The sequence below is a fragment of the Colletotrichum scovillei genome (genome assembly GCF_011075155.1).
Source record: "Colletotrichum scovillei strain TJNH1 chromosome Unknown Contig00003, whole genome shotgun sequence".
In the NCBI taxonomy this organism is placed as follows: Eukaryota; Fungi; Ascomycota; class Sordariomycetes; order Glomerellales; family Glomerellaceae; genus Colletotrichum; species Colletotrichum scovillei.
The window spans coordinates 3,026,451-3,049,243 of record NW_023336261.1 but is presented as its reverse complement, the minus strand read 5'-3'; the positions used below and the strand labels follow the sequence as shown (position 1 = coordinate 3,049,243).

Here is a 22,793-nt window from a genome sequence, read left to right as displayed (position 1 = left end):
AATCAGGCATCTAACCCCAAAGTTGATACCATGACCAAAAGACCGCTTTGCACATAATAACCATTAGGTGGGAATGCATTGATCTACAAAACATGACTACAATCATCCAAGCTCATCTTTTTCCCCCTTGTCTCCGATATGCAATACCGTCAAAAGAAGAATCGATTTCGAAATCATGGCAAAGGGGCAGGGGCGTGAAAGCTACCTCATGGAAACGTATGAGCTGATACCTTCTTTTCCAATCCATCGATCTGCGTTCCTTCTCTTCCTTGCCCCTGATCTTCGTCACTACCGAACTTCGAACAAACTAAGAAATATATCTCCGTGACATGGATACCAAATTGATGCTTTTCGGCGGCGGACGCAGGGCAAAGTGACCAGACGCAGAGCCATACTGATGCTGTCCAAAGTAAGACCTTACTCCTTCATTATGTTCAATGATCACGGAGGAATTCCCGATCACATCGTGGTTCATCACAAAATCATAGTAGACGTTGATGAGAATATAATTCGACACGTAACAGTACAGTGTAGGTGTTGTTTCTCCAAACACATCGAAGCCCGTGTCCTCCGAATTGGTTTCTCAGAGGACGTGGTTTCGGAAACCGCATTACAACGCCGGCTTATTGGAAAGCCCCATCCCTCTTGTCTCATGGGTGGTATCCTTGCCAAAAACCTGATCCTTTTTTCTGGTTACCAAGAGAATGAATACCTGGGAAACCTCCTAGCCCCTCCGCCTTGCTCTCATCTTACGCCCCAATATCTTATATCATTTTCACCTCTTTGAGACGCGGCTTGGTTGTCTGTCTGCCGCCATCCTCCCGTGTCCCACAGCCTTCCCATTTCGACTAGACTTTGATGTCCTTTCAGGGAGGGACCTCTTCTTACGCTTGAGCAAGCCTCTAACTGTCTTGAAAGGCAGCACCAGCAGAGCGACCACCGCGAAGAAGGGCATCGTGATGATGGCCCACACGGATTCTACAAGCCACTGCATAAAGCCCGGCCGAGCGACGCTGTTTTTTGCCGCTGCTGCCGCCAGCGCAATGGCATCGTTCAGGCGGGTATCGACTGCCGCGAAACGCGATTCGGTCTGGAAGGCAAGTACAGTCGCCTTCTTCTCGTATCGTCGCACAGCCCGATTCAGCGCATCCAGATCGGGCTGGATGGCGTTACGAACATCGCGGGCAATAGAAGCCTCTTGCTTGATTTTAGAATTGTCCGAGTTTCCATTGTGCTTCATCGGCGTCGGCTCAGGCCGTGACTCGAGCATTTCCAACCGTGCCATGAGAACCCTCATCTGATCTGACGTGGCGCCGTCGTCCTTGTACGGATTTACGTGGACATCCCGCTGCAGCTGAATGGTCCTGCACTGCACGAGCTTCATGAGATGCGAAATCGGCCGTACCTCTGCAGCCAAGAGGAAAATCGTCAAGTTGTAGTTGGAAACCAGACCCTCCGAGGGCCGACTAAGTTGCGCGCGAATGGCATGCAGCAAATATGCGCCCAGCATGGGAAACATGAAGCATGATACCAGGGCCAGAATTTCATGTACCCATAGCTCAGCCAATGCGTCCTCCTTCTTGTTTCTTGGCGGCGTCGTCTTGCGTACTTGTTCCTGGACAAAGGACGTGGGCGTCGTGGGTACTTCGGACGCTTCGTCGACGCTTCCGTTGGTCGTGTGGCCATTAGCCGTCGATGCTGCCGGTGAGGGGCTTCTAGCCGCCTGCTCTGTCTCGCTCTCGTCGTCAATAACGGCGCTCGTGCTGATCTCTGCCCGCTCTCGTACTGCTTGCGCGGAGTGGTACCAATTCCTGGTGGATGGTGTCAGCGCTCGAATTGTACCGTTCTCTGACGAGATCGTGCTGGTCACGATACATCGGAGAATAGAGAGCCAGACTTACCATGGATGCGTGACGGACCAGTGCAGGAACACGGCCGACAAGCCCAGCAACATGACGTCCGTCACAACGGCGCTACCATTCTTGAAAAGCAGACCACCGACCGCGGGTAAAAGTGCAAATGCCAGAGGAACCGAGGCCCAGTTGGATAGTTCGTCCGTCGATGTTGATGGTAAACCGTCTCCAGGTCTGGGGTTGAGAAAATCTCTCGCATCGCCAAAGCTATAATCCGACAACGTCGAACTCCTTCTCCTCCCAAGGCCTCTCTCGGCGAATGAGTTCTCTGTTGGAATATGGCTGAAAGGCGGCCGCCGGCGCACCTGAGATGTCTCGTCTACGGTCACGGCGCGTTTGAACGAGTGCCCCGAGGGTGCTGGTGAAGCTGTCGTTCCCGGTGATGATATGGTCTGCTTCCTACTGGTGTTGCTCGTCGTTGTGAGGGGCGAAGTTGGACTTCGAGAACCGTTCTCGTCCGACATGGTGGGCGGCGCAAGTGATACCAGCTCGGATAGTTCAAATGTATTATTGTGGAATTCGGTTCCTATGGTGTCTTCTTGCGTCCTTTACTATTATTCCATAAGGTGTCGATTGCTGGAAGCTCGACGCGAGATGTGAGAGTCCGAGTTTGGGCAGGCAATCTAGGGGTTTTGAAGGCTCCTCATCCGACACACGCCACAACCTTGAGAAAAAGCCTAGGAGAAATGCTCTTCCAAGACGCGCTTTTGAGCCCGAGGAAAGGAGAGAGAAAGGAAAAAAAGGAGGAAAGGAGGAAGAGGGGCGGAGAGAGGGAAGAATGGGCGCTAGGAACAAATGAGGAGCTGCGTGTCTCGCAGCTCGCAGTAGGCGTGTAGACACTGCAGCATGTGCGAGTGAGCGAATGTGTGTGGTGTGTACGTGCGACAGAGACAGTTGGGTCAGTCAGTGGTGTGTAACAAGACACCAAGGGCGAAAAAGGGCGAGAAGTGAAGCGCCACGAGCTGAGGATTCGGGCTGGCGTTCGTTGGTATGTCGCTGGCAGGAATGGGAATGGGAGGTGGTTTTAGTCTCTGTTTTGTTTCTACCTACTCTCTACCTTACGTAGCAGGCTTGAGGTGGTGGCGATTTGACTTGGATCGTCCCTGCCTGCCTTAGCTAGGTAAGGTACCGCGAGGTGATTGGGCGGGGAGGAAACGTCCGGCGACTTTTCTGAGTCGGAACGAGTGGCCAAGGTACCGTGTCCCTGCTCGGCGTCGCGGGTGTCGCAAGGTGGAATGGAGGGACGGGGATCGGGGACGGTGAGCATAAAGGTGGAAGAGGATGAGGAGGTTTGAGAAGCAAGGAAGAGGAACTGTCAGGGAGGTGAATGGAAGATGGAGGTGTTGCGAGATGGATTGGGCTTGATTACGGTAGACTGGCAACTTGACTCTTTGGGAAGGGAAGATGAGGTAATGTAAGCTAAGGTACTTACTTACTTTCAAAGATCCAGACAGATGCATGGCGGGCTACCTACCTTACCTCCAGATAGCCAAGGTGGGAAGTACCTTATATGATGGATGTAACTCCTTGTCTGCCAGAGGGATGACAGGTACCTAAGATACTTGGTCTTGCAGCTGGCCAGCTCGTTGCTTGATGTCACCAGTCCACGGCAGGGTACCAGGGCTTTGCTACCTAAGTCGGAATTGGTGCCCTTTGTACGGGTACCTTCACAACGAGCCTGGAAACAACAAGAAAGTAGCCAAGTTGTCTGAGATATTACACATGATGGAGCTACGGTACCTATTCCCAGCCAGCTAGGTAGAGTACATCTCCCGCTTCTGGCTTGGAAAGAGGTCGCGCTCACGCTGATGGAAGCTGACGACAGGGATGATGATGCAGTGATGCAACCTATCCGTGGATCCTCTCCCCCCATTCCCCCGCTCCCGCTCTGCCCGCATCACATCCCTATCCGCATCCAGCCCTGGGGTCCCTGTTTAGATCCACAGTGAACGCCGGAACTGGGCCGGGAGAGGAGGGGAGAGCGGAGGGGGATGGATCTCAGCTTGAGGTCTCGCGCTGTCAACTTCAACTTCATCCACTCAAAAGGTATACATCGCGTGCGCTCGTGCAACACAACATTGTATCTGCCTGATGGTTCCGTTGCACATGTTTGTTGAGATGTACCGCAAATGTCAGCAATGCGATAAGTAGAACCGAAAGGCTACTGCCCTTGTCCTGCATCGCCTCGGCCCATCGCCGTAGGCTAGCGGTACGTGAAACGGCCATCCCATCCCACCACTTCGCCTCCTCGGCGTGCTCATCTACGGATACATACCCAGAAGTACCGTAGGGCCTCGACATCGATATTCCCGTCATCTTCATTGGTAACAGGTCAAAGACTAGACTACCCGTCATCTGCCGATGCCAATTTCACCTTACAACCTTATCTGGTCTTCCACCATGACCTCTCGATCCGACTCGTCACTTCGCCGTACCGATCTGGACCACGTTCGCATACTAGGAGTAGGCCAGGCATCAACAGATGAACGTCTTCTCAAACTCCCCAAATATGCCTCGGCCACACCCAATATTCCTCCTTTCCATCGCATAGCATTCTGGGTTGCATCAACAACCAGTGGACCATAGATCGGCAAAAGCAGCAGACTTTCGAAGGCCTCTGTTTGTCTTCCATCCTGCTGCCCCAACAAACTGAAAGTGCGAGTTATCCTAGTACCACCTGTGATACATCTGCAACCATTTGATTCTTACCTCTGCTCTGATCGATACGCATGTTGCTTGTAGTTGATAGTCCCCGGATGGGAGGGAACCGCACTGTCTTCCCACTTGACCACCCGTAATTGGTGCTGACACTTTGTCTGCTATGACCATAACCCCGGAGAATCGGCGAGCGAACAGACATTGCGACAACTTCGTCATGCATCGATGTCGGGAGCCGCGTGTGCCACGGCACCTTTGCTGTTGTCTGTGCCATCGTCTAATTTTTTTGCCGCATCAAGTAACCCTAAGAACAAGGAGCAAAGCCTGCCTGTTTGTGTTGATGTATCGAGATGAATGCCGCACCGCTCATCTCGGCTGAGCATGCGAGCATGTGGTTCGACCACTTCGCCGAGGTTTGCTATTGCCATGGTCCATTCATGATCTAGCTCTGCCCGTTTTTGTGACGGGCCATCGCGCTCTAGTCCAAGATATGCTGATTCTCGGCTCCGCAAGTTTAAAAGTCGACAGACATGTAGCCGCCGGTTGATTGTTTCGAGCGAGTCGGGGCCGCTGCCTGTCGCATGCATTACTATCCCTCGAATGCGTCACGCGTGGTACTGCCAAATCAAGATGTATGTTTCGACGTCGTCAGAGCCAATCCAACTGAACCACACGAGGCATGCCAGTCCCACGCAGGCATGAGCAGTTCGTCCTTATGGCAAACGAAAAGACAGACCGATTTCGTAACAGATTGGGATCCCGTAATGCACCTCCACAGGCGCGGTTGCACAGAAAGAGACGGGGGCTGGCTGAAATATGTTTAAGAGACGGGTGTCAGACGGAACCCCGCAATTCTCCATGCTGGTCTTTGCGTATGTCTCGTCAATACTTGTTGCCAGCCACCGATACGACATCTGGAGTGAGACAAGTCATCCCCAGGTTCGTGAAATTCCCCTGACTGGAAGGAGATTGCCAGATGAATCATGTTCCATGGACCTGCGTGGCTGGATACTTTCCCCCGATTGAGCTATTCCATGCCATCGTGTTCTGTGATGGACCTCAATACTATCAGATAATTAGAGAGCTGAGGTCGATTGAATCTCTTGGTTGGGGACCAATGGCACAATACGCTCGTCCCATTTCAGCTCAATGGTAAGCCGGAACAGCTGAGAAGCCTGTCTCTCCCGCTTACGAGCTAGATGGTTACTCCCACTGTCTGATTTGTGCAGGGTACAACAGGTCTGTGTGAGTGGCAGGCAAAGGAACGTCAAAAGTCTGAACAATGGATGCCCCAATCCCCGCAAGCATCGCTGAGGCTATCTTGTAGAACTGGCCCTGGATTATGTGATCGTCCTCAACATGTGCTTACCATGTTCCGCCAAAGCAAAAGGCAATGCATTCAAGGAGCATATTTCGAAAGGCGGCTCTGTCGGGAACTGCAAGATCACCGTTAGCACCACAAATTGTCCACTAAACCAGGATCAGCAATGCATCGCTAGCCCTTCAGGCGTACCGCAACCATGGTTGTACGTCTGTAAGCTTGTAAAGAGATTGGTGGTATTGGCGCCCCGCTTTCCAAACCTGAACTCTTCAACAGTAGTCCCATCTGCCGTTCTAAAGATGGATCGATTGAACCTATGAGCATCCGAATTTGGCTGCCTCGTAGATCGGCATTCCCTATTGATGCTTATTTGCCTGGTGATATTGGCATGTCTTGGGTCGGTTGGGTAGGCGGATGCAACACGAAGGGAAAGTACTGTGACGCTGGAGTGCAGCAATTTCTAACTGAAGTTTCTGGCTGCCCACTTTCACTTTCAGGAACCGTATGCTTGGGTTGTTTGTCATCACTCATCAGTCAAGTTGAGGAGTCGTCACGCACAGACAGAAGAGGTGCGACGGTAGCCGCTTGATCATCGCGAAGACACAAGACAATGGCCGCGCGATTAGGTGGCTCGAGAGCAATTGACAATCCGGGGGCACCGCTCGCCCGTTGGAAGTTTGCTGGGGACACTCGGCGCGACACACTGCTGCTTACGAAGCAAGAGCCGAGCTGCTGCTCCAGAGTCCAGGCTTTTTTTGTTGAATAGGATTGCCCACATCGTAGGGAGGGCATGAGAAGGATTGCTCGGAGCCTCGGACGGCAGACTGTTGTCTCCCTCATCCCGATGTCGCGTTGATTCGACGCGCCAGGACGGGAGAGCCACAAAATCCTTTTTCGCAATTGCGCCGCAATGTGCCATTGGGCAAGACGGGCTTGACAACAAGGCGCAAATTGGTGTCTGCCGACGCGGACAACCCGGTCTGAACCCTGGTTTTTGGTGGCCTCGGCGAGCAAGGACAACCAGGATGGTTTGATGGGTCCTGGAGGTTTAGAGTGCGTCACCCGGATCCAAGATTGATGGAGTGCAGTGTCGCCGTCAGGACAAAGGCGAGCCCGGCTAGAAATCTCTGCAGGATCGAAAATAGACAATTTAAAGCACCTTGGATGTTGGCTGGGAAGACAGGGAGGCACCTGCCAGGCTGAGCGCCATCGAAGTCAGGTGGTAGCTGTGTGCGAGGCAGGCCGTCGTCATATATTGACGGGCTGGGGACGGATTGTTGGAGAGGGATCTCGTGTCGTGTCGTGCCGTGTCTAGATTTTCTTTTTTCGCTTTTTCGTCGTTGGTGCGAGACTCAAGACCCAAGACCCTCCACAAAACGACGGATGAAGCACCGGCGGAATCCTCAAATCCTGTATCTGTAACAGGAACCGCTTCGCAAGGCCAGTGTTTGTCGATATATCCTGCGCCACTCCGCTTGTAAAGCCTGACGGGAAACTTTGGCTTTACTATTCATCGATTGTCTCTCTCCAACCCACGATCCCTCCTGCGACAGTTTCCACGGCCGACATCAAACAGCCCTACTGATTGTTCCACAGCGGGAGAGCGTTTGAGCAACGACGACGACATTGATGCGGTTGACTGTGCTTTCTGCTTCTTGTGGAGAAGAACACGGAAGACCGGCGAATAAGTGAACAGACGTTGGGATAGCTTGGACGACGAAGCAGCATCAAGAAGAGACGACGACTGGAACAGATATCGACGATAGCGAATATACGACGGTTCGACGGTCAAGACGAAGGCGACGAATTTGAAAAGTGCAGCTGGAGTGAAGTGGGCACTGAGCTGCAGGAACGTTGATCCCGGGCCAACAGGATCCGAACCAAACAATTCGAGCAGCAGGAAGGAGCCAGGAACCACAACGCAGAGTCACCGAGAGAAAGGACGATCCTGCCGTCCGTTCCTGCGCATTGCGGCATCCAACGAGCGAGAACTTGGGAAGGAGCTAGAGCCTAGCCCGACGTTCCTATCCGTACTCCGTACCTTCCTTCCCACGCTTCCTTCCACCTTCCCAACTTTCTGGGCAGAGAAAGCGCAGCTCCTGCCTGCTCACTGGCAACTGCCCGGTAAGAGTGGGCGGGTTTCTCGGGCTCAGGGCAGTGGAGGGAACTTCAAAGAAGGTCCCCCCCTGCTTCCCTCCAACGAGCGGCTTCCCAAAATGCTGGGACTGAGAGCCAGAGCCTCCAGGAACCCAATCTCGGCCATCTCCTCCCCCCTGAACGTACTCTCCACTTTTCACGACTCCACGGCCGCCTCACAGTCACCGCTCAGCTGCAACCTCTGGACGACCTGCACTCTCATTCGGGCGCAATTATTCACACTATTCACTACTTTCACTTGCAGCACTTATCCATTGCTTCCTCGGTTCATATCCAACACCACCACCCTCGCCCTCACCACCACCGTTGCATCCACACGGGCATCCGCATCCACATCCACAACCACCACAGCCTTGACCTTTGAGCCTGCTGCTACCAATCACGCTCTTCGTCCGCTTCTCCCTCTGCCATTCACCATTGGACGCTTTGCCCACGCTTGCATTAAAACAACCACCACCACCGTTCAAGCGAAAGCCAAAGCTGCAGTCCGAGCCACCGTCTGCACGTCGTCGCCTACGCATTTCTTTGTCCGGGTCTCCACATATCTAGCTGCAAACCTAATCGTTTTGCACCTACGACTATTGCTGCTGTTGCTGCACCCATTGTTCCTGCGCGACGCTTTCCTTGGTCGACTTTTCCCCAATACCATCCCCTCAACCTCCCCTCCAACCCGGCGACCAATTCAATCGCTCCGTTCGTTGTCGACATCGCCGCTGCCATTTCTGCCGCTGCCGCTTAAAGAGGCCCTGGCGACCTTGACGAGCCTGGCCCAGGCGCTGCTGCAAACTCCTCGACAACCAAAAGACCCGTTCTCCACCGTGCCCCGTAAGGCCGTCGTCCTCACGGCGGCCTTCGTCAAACCATTCTCCCCACGGCTTCACACGCGAGAAACAAGTCTCCGTCACCGGCCACCGTAGATGCATTCGCAAATCCTCGCATCACAACGCTTTCGCAGCAGCCCACATATCCCGGCGCTTCGCCTGACCTTCAGACTCCAGTAGCCGCCCACGCCGCCGCCCTGCCCCAAGCTCACACTCCATCCCTGCTACGCCAATACGACCCCAAAGAGTACTTCCTGCAGTCTCCCTTTCGCAATCGCGCCGCCTCTTCTGCGGCCCGTCGACTCCCTCACCTTTCCGCTGCTCGCCTCTGGAACCCAACCAACTCTACACCACGCCTTCCCGATAAGCCTGCTCTTCGCAAAAGACGCCCTTCGACACCGCCTCCTCCCGCCGTTCCTCTCTCGCATCCGACTCTCGATCCGTTGTCCGTCGACCCTGCTGACCCTCTCGGCATCGGCGCAAGCGACTATCCGCTGCTGACTCTCCCGGAGCAGCGCCAAACGCGACATTCGACATCGAATCGAAATAGCCTCCAAATCGATCGCAGTGGGAGTGGTGCAGAGCATCGCATCAGCCTACCACCATCAGTGCGCCATTCATACGACGGACGAAGGTCCGCTGATCCTTCGCCAACATTCTTCGATCCCGACGCTCACCCCGCCGACGAGGAAGAAGAAGCACCTGCGGAACCTTCTGCCGAGACTCGAGTGACTGGTTTGAGGAAACGTGGGCAGAGTATTTCTGATCCAGTTATACGAGATTTTGCCATAACACTCAACGACAAAGGGAAAGGAAAGGCAACCATGGAGCCAGGCGCAGAGAATCAGGGGCGAGGGACTTCCAGGGACTTGGAGCGCGGGCCCGATGTGCTTCCACGTCATTCAAATGTGTCGGCTGGCGATGGCATGGGTATTGGGTCGGCCATTTCATCTTCAAACTCGTCGATTATGGGAGAGGAACTGCCGCCGGATCTGGGCGAAGAATGGGGTCCGCAACACCCCTGCTTCCCCCATATGAACCCTCACGTTCCTCTCGACTCGCCAGAGTACCACAATACTCGAATCATCCGCATACGCCGAGACTGGTTGATCGAGGGAGACTTGGCTCCGACGTTCTCCAACTTGTATCCTGAAATCTTGGATCCGGCCGGCTTGTCAGAGCAAGAGTTCCGGAGGATTATCGACAAGCTCAACGGCGAACTCATTCCTATATTCAGCCCATACAACTGGAGAAACGTGGTCGATAGCATGCTCGGACTCGTTACGGGTTGGTTGTGGGATGATTTGGGCTTTACAGGTGTCAAAGCTCGGCTGAAGCGCCTGGAACGCTGGATTGACCAGTGGAACAACGAGATGGAAAAGACAATCGGCAATGAAGACAGTTCAATGGCCCCACGAATCATTTCACTGAGGAAGACGGGGTACATGACAGTAAGTTCAAGTCGCCGAACCCACATGCAATACTGTACTAACTCGGGAAAAGCTCGACATCCAAATTCCAGATCCGGAAATCGCGCCTGCTCCTAGCACACCTGGCGGTTCAAGGTCTGGAAGCCTGCCAATGGAGCCGGCAACCGCCGTGATGGCATCATAATATGGCAAGGCGACTTTATTGTCTGTCCTCTGCCTAACAACCTACTTCCCTTCGACTTCGTATTTCATCGTACACTCTTTCTAATCACGGATCGGCCGCGGCCTGTGGGACGAACCGACATGAGCTTATACGACCGTAGCCTTACTTCTTCACGAGGCACTCGATATCCATTTACTACTACCCGGGGTTATTTTACTCTTTACCCACCCCCTACTACTACTATTACCTTATACCAAGGCATGGCGCGGAGTTTTAGGATCCCTTGGCTGGGACAGTCACGAAATGTGAAGCAAATGATTTCTTACGCGCTTTTTTTTAAGTTCACCTTTTGGGTGAACCTATGTGCTTTATATGCCAGAACGTGCGGAATGGGAGCGATCCTGAGATGAGGGGAACCCGTCTATCGTCGGGATGATGAAGTAGGAGCACATGAGCTCGGGGGGGCCCTGTAATTTGTTTAGATACCTGATGTGCTTCAAAACTTCGTTTCTTTCAACTTTGCAAATCTCTGCTCCTCTCAGTGTGTTGTCCTTGATGTGGCACCTCTCAACCTGCATTGGGCTATGCTCATTCTTGTCCATGAGCACGGCTAGAGCGCTCCTGCGTATTACAACGCATGGATTAGCTGTGTGCGGTGTCCTTTGGGATGCCATATCGTTTCCGTGCCGCCTCTTGCTAGGCGCGGTGGTAGGAAGCTCGACCTTGCATGTGTCGTTTCCATGTAAAATATGCATGCTGAGAGCGAGTGAAAACGATGTATTGGCCACCAGTCCTATTCATCTGGCCGAACACCTGCGAAGGTACGTTAAAAATACCTACCTAAGGCATCTACGAAACTATGATATAGCTCTGGAAAATACACGAGAAACCTAAATACACGCAGGAGGGAAGCCCATATATACCCCCTCAACTCCAATCTAAGGTAGTCACCAGCACAGCAGGCGCCCCTCTAGGTCGGGGGGTCAGGTCAAACTGGCTGGGTGGTGGAATGGTTCATAGTCGCCAATTATTCACGCCAATCAGCCTACTCGACGACAGGCTCAGCGCATACGAGAGTGCCCGAGTTCGAATCCCAGCATGAGCACCAAGAGATGTAGCCACACCGGTGGTGAACTCTTTTTTTGTTTTCTGTATCCGTATATGGCCTTGTATTCACACCAAGATATTGATTGGCCTTGGAGATAAGCGTTTCCTGTCTATGAGACACAAGAGGAGTTTAAACAAGATTTCTCGCAAAAGACAACCAAATAGGAGCTTCCAAGCACATCGAAGATTGGTAGACGATGTGAAGGTTGGATACTCCTCATCCTTCATTTGGCGCGTCCGGTAAAGCGATTAACTCCGATTAGACAACCCCGCTATAGGAATAAAACGAGATCCAATTTCAGGGGTCAATGCGAGAACTCCAGGGACCTGGCGCCTTACGCACGGGCCACTTTTACAGCGCATAACGCTGAGGTGCCGTGTGCTTCCCCCTGGACCGCGTCGATGGAACGCGCCCACCGCGAACGAAATCGACAGCTCCCACGCCGGCACTTTAGCTTCCCCCCAAACGAGTATCTCGCCAATTTCGACACCTCAACACCATCTTTTGCCGTCCTCCACCTCGCATTCTCGACACTCCTTTCAGCCAAAGAGTCCCTTGCTCTACACATTTACAAACCAAGCAAAAAATGTCTGCCTCCGCCCTCTTCCGCCGCGCCGCCGCCGCCCCGCGCATGGCCTCCGCCGCCCGCGCATTCAGCACCACCCCGTCCAACAACGTCGCCCGCATCACCATCGTCGGCAACCTCGCCGACGCCCCCGAGGTCGTCCCCACCAGCACCGGCCGCGAGATTATCAGATACGCCGTCGCCAGCAACAGCGGGCCCAAGGATAACCGCCAGACCAGCTGGTTCCGCGTGACGAGCTTCGAGGCTGAGGGTCCCCGTCGGGATTTCCTCCAGAGCTTGCCTAAGGGGTACGCATGCACCCACCTCCACGCCGCAATGATAAGCTTGAAGGGAGGCTGGGCGGAGACAGGGGGGAAAAGATATTTGCAGAGTTTTAGAGCGTGCTAACGTGTTGAAATAGAACTCTGGTCTACGTCGAGGGCGAAGCTGCCATGCGCGCCTACCAAGATGCCGAGGGCAAGAACCGCAGTTCCCTGAGCGTTATCCAGCGTACGTCTCCTTCTTCTTCCCACTCAACATACCATCCCGTTGCGAACCGGTTCCAAGTCAGAGATGGAAGTACGCTAACATCAAGCCATAGGCTCTATCGAGGTCCTCAAGCGTCCTTACAACGGCAACAACGGCGGCGAGGCCAGCGAGTAAATGCACCCCAATACAACAAACGGAGTTTCTCTTGTGCCATGTACGAATCGAACGACAGACGAGTGTACTTTTGAAGAGACCCTGACCTGAACTGGCCTCCCTCTTCTCTCTATCTCCACTCTATCGAGATTTTCCTTCATCTTTTTTGTGTACAATGACCTGATAAATGGGCTGGTTGAGGCGTGCTGTACGAAAACTCTTTTTTCTAGGACGATAATTGATACCATGGGTTGCTCCTCTCACTCTGTGATCTTGTACTATGTTTGCTGTGGCTGCTCGAAACCTTTCTTCCATTTAAAGCTTTACTCAAGTCATGCGTGGGAACTTTTCAACGGCTCTATGATAATCTAATCCACCAGATGTGCTCTCCTCAGACGAGCGTACAGCTATCCATGCATCCAAAACCCGCAGCGACACCACCCTCGTTGCTAGTATCGCCCTTGGTGCGGAGAAGATAGCCAGCCTCCTCGTTGTGAACCACCTTACCGGTGCCCTGATCCCACACTGCAGTACCGTAGATGCCAAGCTCGCAGATGACGCCGCCTTCTTCGAGGTTGCCGTTGCGGAGGATGATGTTGTCTTGCTTGGGCGGCGTAATGAGCTCCATCAGGATGTACGAGCCCCAGTGCGTCTCGGGCGTCTTCTTCAGGAACTCGGGAATGTCCTCGCGGTAGTGGTTGTTGCCGCCGCCCTCCCTCTGGGGCTTGAGGACGTAGCTCTTGCACAGCTCCGGGTCCTGCGCGATCTTGCGCGCCTTGAGCCCGGCCTCAGAGGTGTCCATTGGGAAGATGTTGGTGAAGGTCTCAAACACCGCGGCCGTGCTGGGCGCGTCGTCGGGGATGAAGCGGCCGAGGACAGAGGGCGAGGCACTACCACCCGCCGCCGCTGCTGATCTCGGCGTCGCCAGGACTTGCTGGATCTTCTTGCTGCCGGCCAGCTGGGTTAGGACGGTGGGGCACTTGATGGCGGACGACCTCTCGAGGTGGTAGCGGGCCTCCCAGGCGCTGTCGTCCGGGTAGTCGGACGGGTCGTACCAGCACCGCAGGTACGCGACGGCGACCTCGAACACCTTGCTCGGGTCCCGGGGCAGCTTGTAAAAAAGCTGGCGCTTGGGGGTGTCGGCGACGGTGGTGTGCTGCAGGAGCTCGGAGAAGGGGATGCGGAAGACGGTGACGGGGTCGGCGGCGTCGTTGACGAGGGCGTACTCGAGGTGGCGCTGGTCAAAGATGTTTCTCTCGCCGCCCTGGACGACGAAGATGACGCACTTTTTGTGACCGAGCTCCGATGGGCCGTAGGCATCGTAGGCGGCGCGGATGCCGCCGGAGAGGTCTTGGACGCTCTTGTTCTCAGGCAGGTCGAGGGACCCTGACTCGATGGGATGATCCAAAAGAGGGTACTCTGCCACGGAAAGGAACCTATGTGCGTTTAGTATCCTGGGCTTCTTTTTCCTTCTGAGATGTGTGAGATTACTTATGGAGGAGCGAGGTCCGGGATGAAAGGCCACCAAAGGATGAAGCTATCGTGTTAAACTCGACCTGCTTGACTTGGCGTTTAGGTTGGCCTGAAGAGGTATCCTGGTGGACAAGATAGTCTGATCTGAACAGTCCCAAGGAGAGGCTCTGTGTATTGTTAGTCTCATTGCCTGAAGCATCGGTAGACTACGTACTTGAGTATATCCCTCCTTCTTCACCCGCACATGGGTATCCCACAGCTTGCCAATGAAGTCGTCGCCTCCCTTGACCCTACGCATTGTCAGAATCATTTCTTATGGTCGTCCATACTACACTTGATGCGTGACTGTCAAGCGGGAGTGTAAACATACTCATCCACCATGGCACTCAGGAACTCCTCATCTCTGCTAATGGCGGCATAGAGCTCATTATACGTCTTTTGCACTGATCTCGCCTGTTCGAAACATCCCTTGGGGAAAGGACTAGGAAACAGGGTAACGGGCACGTTGACCGCAAGGATACCTTTAGGGTCCGACTCCGGCGTCACGACCGCAGGAGGCGGCCGGACTGACAAGCCATTGCCGATAGCCCAGTCCTTGACGGTCTGGACGAGGGCGTCTTGCTCCGACTGGGAGAGCCGGGGCGGGTACTGCTCCCTCGTCAGCGTCGGAGTTGCCATGCTGCTGGTGAAAATTTTCCTGATGAGACTGAGTCTAGAGCCCCGACTGCAAGCTACAATGGTCCCGAAATTAGATGAATTGGTGTTGTTGCGACTTGGTGATTAATAATTGCAAGTGGATGGATCAAGTCGATTGTGCGCAGAAAGAGCAACAAATTGTCAAGGTCAAAGACTCTTCGTGGAAGATGAAGACAGGCCTGACTTTGGTCTGAAAGAGAAAGAGACTCAGGCCAGTTTCTGAGTCTATTGAGATTTTGTGAGGGTCAGATATCACGAAATGAGGAGCGAGTGTTCATGTCAGTGAGGTATGTCTGGTGTGGGAGTGACGAGAAATCGGCTGCCCCACCATGAACTGCTGGTCTGGATTTCAAATGGCTGGTACTCCTCCCACTGTACCTCAGCTGGCAGGTACGATGCACACAAGACGTGATCAATCTAAGTGGGGAGGGTTTACAAGCAAAGACTTAACTTCAGGCTACCCGGAAGCTCAACGATATTTGCAAGTAGTTGGAGATTAAATCCAAATATTGGGTAATCGGCTTTAACTCTACTAACAGACCTTGGGCCGTCTCTACCAAAGTCCTTCAAGGCAACGATAGACATCTCATGGAAATGCAAACAAAATAATGGCGGGGTCGGAAGCCTGGAGGTCAGTTCGGTGCCTGCGATTTACCCCTCTATCCTACTCCGATAAGGGACTTCGGCTCTTCGCAGGGGCAGGAGCGACCTCCCGTCTGCTAAGGTGTCTTACTTAATCTCGAGCCCGAATGATCGGTCACGTGTCGTTGGGGACGTGCTGCAAGCGATCTAACCTTATTTGGACTAGCTGTACATACCTAGGGTCATAGGTACCTAAAGATACATTGCCTTCATCCAGAGCGTTCAAGGCGAGGTACCCTGCGGGCCTGCTTGACCAGGGAAGGTGGGGCTTGAGCAGGTCCATTGCGACTTCCGCGACTTCTCCAGACTCACGCGTCGTGAATTCGACATTGGCAACCGAAGCGGCAATGCCTACAACTTCCTCGAGATTAGTACCACGACTCCCTCCCACCACAACCACCACTATCCAGGCGCCCTCCCTCTGGCCTGACCCAAATTTGGTTGACCCGCCTCATCCTTCTTTCGGTATCTCCTTTACACAGTCTTTCCCGTATCCACCACTCAACTTCCACTAGTGGCTAGTCTTCTTCACAATCGTCGACTACCTCTTATTTGGCGGAACAAACGCATCCTCATTTTTGTCGAGACTTCTCGAACTGTCCAGGCCTCAGAGATACAGCTCAAGCTCTGGAAACAGGTAGTCAGCACGACCTTCTTCTCCCCTGCATTCGACCCAGGACCACTCATGCGCTTTGTTACCCGCCTCGAAATTCGCCGTAAGTCTGGCTTCACAATTGTTGCTGTCTATTTCTCTCACCAAAGCCCGACACTGGTTCTTTCATCATATTCCTTCACCAGTGGAACATACTTCCGAGGTCGCTACATATCACTGCAGCTATCTCTCAAGCTTTTCGCCTTTTTCTCTCACAACCTACCTTCATACACATTGCTTCAAGCTCGCTTGACCACTGAACTCTGTTTCCACTACCCATGCCTGAGATCTGCTTCCTTCATACCCTCTTTTCTCAGTCTGGTGCTAATTAATTTGTCAATTTCTAGCCAACCTCATGTCCTAAACGGCAGCCACCATGGAGGGCAATGAGGATGATCCCTTCGATTGGGATGTTGAACGGCTGGTACATGAGCTATGCACCGCTGAAAGTCGGCCATGGCATCCGAAACTTGCGAGCAAGAGGCCCAACCCGGCAACCCTCTCAAAAGCACTCCGTGAGCATGACATTGACGGGGAGACGCTTCTCACCTACGAAGATGTCATGCCCCCTCTTGACGGTCTTCTCAGGGACCTAGGCATCGTCAAAATCGTTCACAAGATGACGATTGTCAAAGCCATCAACTATCTCAAGTCGAAAAGCCACGGTTATCGACATCAGAAGATTGAAGTGGCAAAAGAGGAGGCAGGTAGCCAGGAAAGCTCGCTAGAGCTGCATATCAACGGCAAACCGGAGCCCGCAGCTCTAAATCCCAGTACCACAGAGGACCCTCCAACGACTATCACAACGCAAGATGTCACGATGCATGGCACCACGGATCAAGGTGCATTGGCCTCCGTCGTTGAAGAGAAAGACATGCAGACGAGTCAACCACCTCAGAAGAAGAGAAAGATGGCGCCAACTTTGATCACTAGTACTGTTACCGGGATTGGCAACATACCTATCAGGACCCCGGCCGACGACGTTGTTACTCGGAAGTCTATGACAGCAGATACCCGGCTACCTTTGTCGAATACGACCCCCAGCGGAAGCCGCGGAAGGACACCGCCGGCCATCCCAGCTGTAACAGACGACGCTATCTCTCGGGAGCTCGTTAAAGCAAGAGTAAGGCCTTCTCCGTTGCCTGTGGCTTCCAGAAAAATCCATCCGGATCCTCAGCAAGTGGACCAGAAGCTTGTCTCAAGATCCAATCCTCTGGGGGCGTACTTTGGACCCGATGCGTTCATTATCAGCCGTCAAGTCCCTCAGTCAAGCCTTGCACCTGGTACAAGCTCCGCAGATGAAGGCAGAAACACATTCCACTTCGTTGCTAGGGGCTTGATTCCCACCGGACACAGTCGACAAGTCCACCGAGCGTTGCGACGACTATTGCGCATGAACGACAAGTCTTTGATATTGTTGCGCAATGGTATGTCTCCTTTTGTGGAGCCTGAGGAGGAAGACGAGATTCTTCCGGTATTCGGGGACTCCGATGACGACGAAGGTTACGACACAGAGACAAGGGACGCCATCGAGGAAGAGGAAGAGGAGAAAAAGCGAGAAATGGAACTCAAGTCTCACCACCTGACTTCGGATGATGTCGAGCGTGTACTAAAAGAGGAGATACAACGGATTGAAGCCTCTTGGGAAGAGAGAAAACTAATCAAAAAGTATTGGAAAGCCAACGCCATCTGGAACAAGGCCCGACGCACTGGTCTTGTCCGACAGATAGCGAGTGCCACATCTCGACTCGAGGCTCTTAACAACCGCATAGAAAAGCTTTGTCGAGAAATCAAGCTGAACGAATGGCCGGCCGAAGATCAGCTGCGCAGACAAGCACGCTGCCTTGAGTCTAGCGTTGAGGACCGGAGCGCTGAAAAGTGGCTTCTCGATACCTTGCGAGGACCCGAACCTATCCGACCACTGACGATGCCTAAGCAACGGCCAATTGCGGCCCCACGGCCCGATCTCTCTGACGAGGATGGCGATCTTATTACCAGCGGCGACGATGACGACGACGACGACTTCGTGATTGACGATGAAGAGGGGGTTGACGATATGGCAAACGCGCTCCCGCCCGTGGCGAGCGCGACTCGCCCAGCAGGTCCCATGGATTTGGACGACCCTGAAGAGGTGCCAATGCAGGGGCCTCAACCTCCGCGATTGCTCAAGGACGAGTCTCCAGCCGACGCTCCGGTCGATATGAAGTCCGACCTTGGCATAATCGACTTGACAATGGTTGACTCCGAGCCTGAGGATGAACCTGAGAATGAGCCCGCACCCCCTGAGCATGAGCTTGAGCCTGCGCTTCCTGAGGCGGATTTCATCTCTCTAGTCACGCCTGAAAAGCCAAGAGCATCGGCCGCCGCAACACCAGCCCCTGAAAGCGATGGTGAAGAGCAGCCACAGCCAACACAGGAACAGCTAGAAACCCCATTCGACCAATATGGAAAGATTGGGGACATCGCGCCGACGATATGGAGAAAGCAAGGAGACAACAAGCGACTTTTGATCTGCGTCATCTCACGGCTTACTCCGCGATGGAGAGTGGCCTTCTTTCGCATTATCCACAGCATGGATCCCGCTGATATCTGGACGGACTTCGTGATCACCGCACTTGAGGATTCGCCTCAAAATCATAGCCAAGAAAGTGCGGTCGAGCTCGGCACCGTCGTCGCCCGCTTGTTCAGAGTCTTTGCACTCTGCAAGCCGGCAGCTGCCAATACCATCACCAGAAGGCTTACCAACAAAATCAAGGCCAGGAAGATAAAGGGTAAGGTAGATCAGTTTGAGGATTTCTGTCAATTCGTCAAGACTGGCATACTGCCCAACTTTCCTGAGGGTATCCGAGCCAGCAGCTCTGACCGCCGTGGAAGCTTTGATACTGGAGAGTCCCAAGGAGATTTTACCGACGACGATATCGAAGATTCTCCGGCTAAGAAACGGAAGACTTTGGTAGCCATGGATCAGACCGCTATGGATCTCCGTGAAAGTGACCGACGCCGGAGAGAAGAGCAAGAGCAGCGACGAAAGGAATTGCGCAAGAAGCTGGCAGCATCCGACACCATCTCGAGCGACAAGTCACGTCTCATTATCAACGAAACCAAGGGAGATGACGAGGGCCTGATCTACATTAACAGCGAAATCGGTCAACGTATCAAGGACCACCAGATCGAAGGTGTCCGCTTCCTGTGGAACCAGATCGTCTACGACGCCAAGGTGCGGCAGGGATGTCTCCTCGCTCACACCATGGGACTGGGCAAGACCATGCAGGTAATCACGTTACTGGTTGCCATCGCCGAGGCCGCTCGGTCAAAGGACGAATCTGTTCTGTCACAGATTCCGGAGGACCTTAGACAGTCTAAGACTCTGGTACTTTGCCCGGCCTTACTTGTCGACAACTGGATGGATGAGCTGCTGATGTGGGCTCCTGATGGTGTCCTGGGTCACTTCTACAAAATGGAAGCTGTCGTCAACGCACTAGAGAGAGCTCCCATGATCCGTGAATGGGATAAAACCGGGGGCGTTATGATCATTGGCTACGATATGTTCAAAAGATTGGCCGTTCCCTCGGGGGACGAGATGCTGACGCCTCTGGAGGCCAAGTCGATTGCGCAGATACTCACAGAAAGCCCCAACCTCGTTGTTGCGGATGAGGCTCACAAAATGAAGAACCCTGAGTCGATGATAGCTATCGCAGCCGCCAAATTCAAAACCCAACGACGCATCGCACTCACCGGTTCCCCCCTGGCAAACAATGTGATAGAATTCTATTGCATGATCAACTGGGTCGCACCTAATTATTTGGGTCCCCTGGCTGAGTTCAAGGACTACTATGCCGAACCGATTCAGTCTGGCCTCTACGAGGATAGCACTGGAAGTCAATATCGAAAGGCAAAGAAACAACTTGCTGTTTTGGAGGCTACTGTAGCGCCCAAGACGAACAGAGCAACGATCAAATCATGCCTCAAGAACGACCTTCCGCCAAAGATGGAATTTGTACTTACTGTTCCCATGACGCCACTTCAGGGCAAGCTCTACGACGCTTTCCTCGACGCCCTCAATAATGACGCGAACGTTGCAGGCGTCAAGACTCTGGGTGCCAACATCAACTTTAGCCTCATCGTCAACCACCCTCGTTGCTGGCAAAAGAGACTGCTTGAGGAGCGTGCGGCGTTATTAAAGAAAGAGCCGGCTAGTCTGACTCTATCGAGCACAATCATCAGCGAGGGCCTGAAAATCCTGCAACGAGAGCAGGATGTGCCTTCGCCTGCCTTGTCTTGGAAAGTGCAGCTCCTCGTCGGCATTCTAGACCAGTGCATATGGATGAATGAGAAAGTTCTCGTCTTCTCACAATCAATACCGACCCTGGATTATCTGGATAATCTGTTCAGACAACAAAAAAGAAAGTTCTCTCGGCTGGATGGTAGCACTCCAATCCATAAGAGGCAGCAACAAGTCAAAAACTTCAACAGTGGTGAAAATCAAGTCTATTTGATTTCAACGACAGCTGGTGGGGTTGGCTTGAACATCCACGGCGCAAGTCGCGTGGTCATCTTCGACTACAAGTACAATCCCATTCACGAGCAGCAAGCGGTGGGTCGAGCGTACCGCATTGGCCAGCGAAAGCCAGTATATGTTTACAAGTTCATATCTGGCGGGACATACGAACAAGCGCTTCACAACAGAAATGTATTCAAGACCCAACTGGCGTCAAGAGTTGTGGACAGCGAAAATCCGAAAAGATGGTCCAAGAAAGATAATGAGTACGCCAAGACCCGTTGGGAGCCCGATCAGGATGATCTCAGTCCATTCGCCGGCAAGGACGTTGTTCTCGACAGCCTGTTGACCCACCCGGGCATGTCCCAGGGCATCCGCTCGATCATCATGACGGATACCTTTGAAGAGGAAGATACGTCCGAGATCTTGACACCTGAGGACTTGAAGGACGTGAAGAACCAGGTCTACATGAATTCTATCCGCAACACCGACCCGGAGAAGTATCGTGAGATGGAGCTGGCGCGGATCGCTAAACTTGGCGCCCCAGCCTTGGTGGGTGCAACATCATACATGCCACAAACAGTCACCCAGACCTTTGGTGTGGCTGGGAGCAGCAGCCAAACACCAATCCCAACTCCAAACCTCCCTCAAAGGCCTGTCTTCAACACATACCAGGCATTTCACCCGGTGGAGGGTTTGAAGCCCTTACCCGATACGATGAAGCCACCACAGATTACGCCTGTGCCTGTGCCTGTGCCTGGGGCTCTGGCAACTCATATTGACGCTGCACCGACACAACAAGCTGCCGCTCCCTTGCAGTTGAATCAGCCTGCAACTGCCGGTTCTGATGCGCAAACTACGGAGCAGCCTGCTGAGCAGATATCAGTAGAGGTAGAGTCTACCTCCAGATTTGGGTGAACATTGCTAACATGATCAAATATCACAGCCTCAAGTAGCTGGCCCTATGCCCATGCCCATGGCTGGTGCCAATACCTTCTTTAGGGCCCAGCAGACACCAAGCTCTCCCCCACCTGGAGACAAATCTCTCTCATCCCCTGCGGTCAAGAGGCCCAAGAGGCCCGGAATCACTAATTGGGAGGAGCAGTTCAAGCAAAAAATTCTCGAGTCACTCGATACGATAACGGACTCGGCGATAGCTGATGCAGTCAAGGAGGACAAGACCGTCCTGGCTGACCGGATCGCAAGCTCGACATGGCTCGTGAGATCGGAGATGAAGGAGGGAGAGTTACCAAACCACTCGCATATGAAGGAGCTGTGCAGCTTGATGACAGAACCGAGATTTGCAGCCGCTGTCATCACAGGACATATTCCTCCCTCTCAGCTTGCGTACGCGCCGATCGACGGACTAAAAAATCTTTCGAACGAGTTGACGACGCTTCAGGAACACCAATTTCGCGAAAAGCTGAAGCTGGGTCAAGACACGACTGAGGAGCCCAAAGTATGAGCCCGACGCCTCTCATTCCATTGCTCTGCCATTGCATTTTATGTCTTTCAGTACTCAATTATTCAGCAAGCCTTCTTTTTTTTGCGGCTAACGACTTGATCAGCAGCATCCGCAGATCGTTTCCGACATACCCAAACCTTCCCCAAACGTTCGCCGAGCGAATCCGTTCCAGGAAGACGACGACGACGACGATTTGGATTTGCTTCGGGAGGTAGCGGAAAGAAGGCGACATCGTGCGCCCAGGCTTCCCACATGGGCAAGTAAAGCAGTCGAAGAAGGAAAACTTGGGGAACAACGCCGCACAGGGGAGCCCTCGTTGTCAACGTCGGCGTCGGCATCGGCAGGGCAAGGTTTGTAAGTGCGCGGGCTAGGCGTTTACAGGAGACGTTCAGGTAGTTCTTCTTTTGGGGGGCATCTTCAGGCATCTTTGAAGGCATGGGCGTATGACGGCATTGCAGGGCTGGCTTTATGATACCCTTTTTGGAGGCGTTCTTTTTGGAGGTTTTCTGATTTCACGTGGAGGACTCATCAAGGGCGGCGTAGGAGTCACATGATTTGATGCCAAAAAGGCATGCAATAACACTGAGAG

The 22,793-nt window shown here is 53.3% G+C and overlaps 5 protein-coding genes across 5 annotated transcripts; 3 read left to right on the top strand and 2 right to left on the bottom strand.

Moving 5' to 3' along the window:
- Positions 1 to 542: 542 nt before the first annotated feature.
- Positions 543 to 3,363, bottom strand: HER10_EVM0002264 (uncharacterized protein). The gene is made up of 2 exons (XM_035471984.1): positions 1,902 to 3,363; positions 543 to 1,811 (listed from the first exon to the last, which is right to left on the bottom strand). The coding sequence occupies exons 1-2, from the start codon at positions 2,375 to 2,377 to the stop codon at positions 776 to 778; spliced, it is 1,512 nt and encodes a 503-aa protein (XP_035335728.1). The 5' UTR covers positions 2,378 to 3,363; the 3' UTR covers positions 543 to 775.
- Positions 3,364 to 8,108: 4,745 nt separating this feature from the next.
- On the top strand, positions 8,109 to 10,484 carry HER10_EVM0001687 (uncharacterized protein; the record flags this gene model as incomplete). Its single annotated transcript, XM_035471427.1, has 3 exons — positions 8,109 to 8,354; positions 9,005 to 10,321; positions 10,374 to 10,484. 3 exons carry the CDS (start codon positions 8,109 to 8,111, stop codon positions 10,482 to 10,484), a joined length of 1,674 nt encoding a protein of 557 aa, XP_035335674.1.
- Positions 10,485 to 11,944: 1,460 nt separating this feature from the next.
- HER10_EVM0005419 (single-strand binding protein family) lies at positions 11,945 to 13,028 on the top strand. The gene is made up of 3 exons (XM_035475038.1): positions 11,945 to 12,444; positions 12,558 to 12,646; positions 12,738 to 13,028. The coding sequence occupies exons 1-3, from the start codon at positions 12,158 to 12,160 to the stop codon at positions 12,797 to 12,799; spliced, it is 438 nt and encodes a 145-aa protein (XP_035336030.1). The 5' UTR covers positions 11,945 to 12,157; the 3' UTR covers positions 12,800 to 13,028.
- A 141-nt stretch (positions 13,029 to 13,169) lies between these two features.
- Positions 13,170 to 15,245, bottom strand: HER10_EVM0002372 (glutathione synthetase; the record flags this gene model as incomplete). The annotated part of the gene is made up of 4 exons (XM_035472087.1): positions 14,622 to 15,245; positions 14,466 to 14,541; positions 14,270 to 14,418; positions 13,170 to 14,214 (listed from the first exon to the last, which is right to left on the bottom strand). Exons 1-4 carry the CDS (start codon positions 14,927 to 14,929, stop codon positions 13,170 to 13,172), a joined length of 1,578 nt encoding a protein of 525 aa, XP_035335737.1. The 5' UTR covers positions 14,930 to 15,245.
- Positions 15,246 to 16,617: 1,372 nt separating this feature from the next.
- Positions 16,618 to 22,562, top strand: HER10_EVM0009850 (SNF2 super family protein; the record flags this gene model as incomplete). The annotated part of the gene is made up of 3 exons (XM_035479322.1): positions 16,618 to 21,630; positions 21,686 to 22,198; positions 22,308 to 22,562. The coding sequence occupies 3 exons, from the start codon at positions 16,618 to 16,620 to the stop codon at positions 22,560 to 22,562; spliced, it is 5,781 nt and encodes a 1,926-aa protein (XP_035336432.1).
- Positions 22,563 to 22,793: the final 231 nt, after the last annotated feature.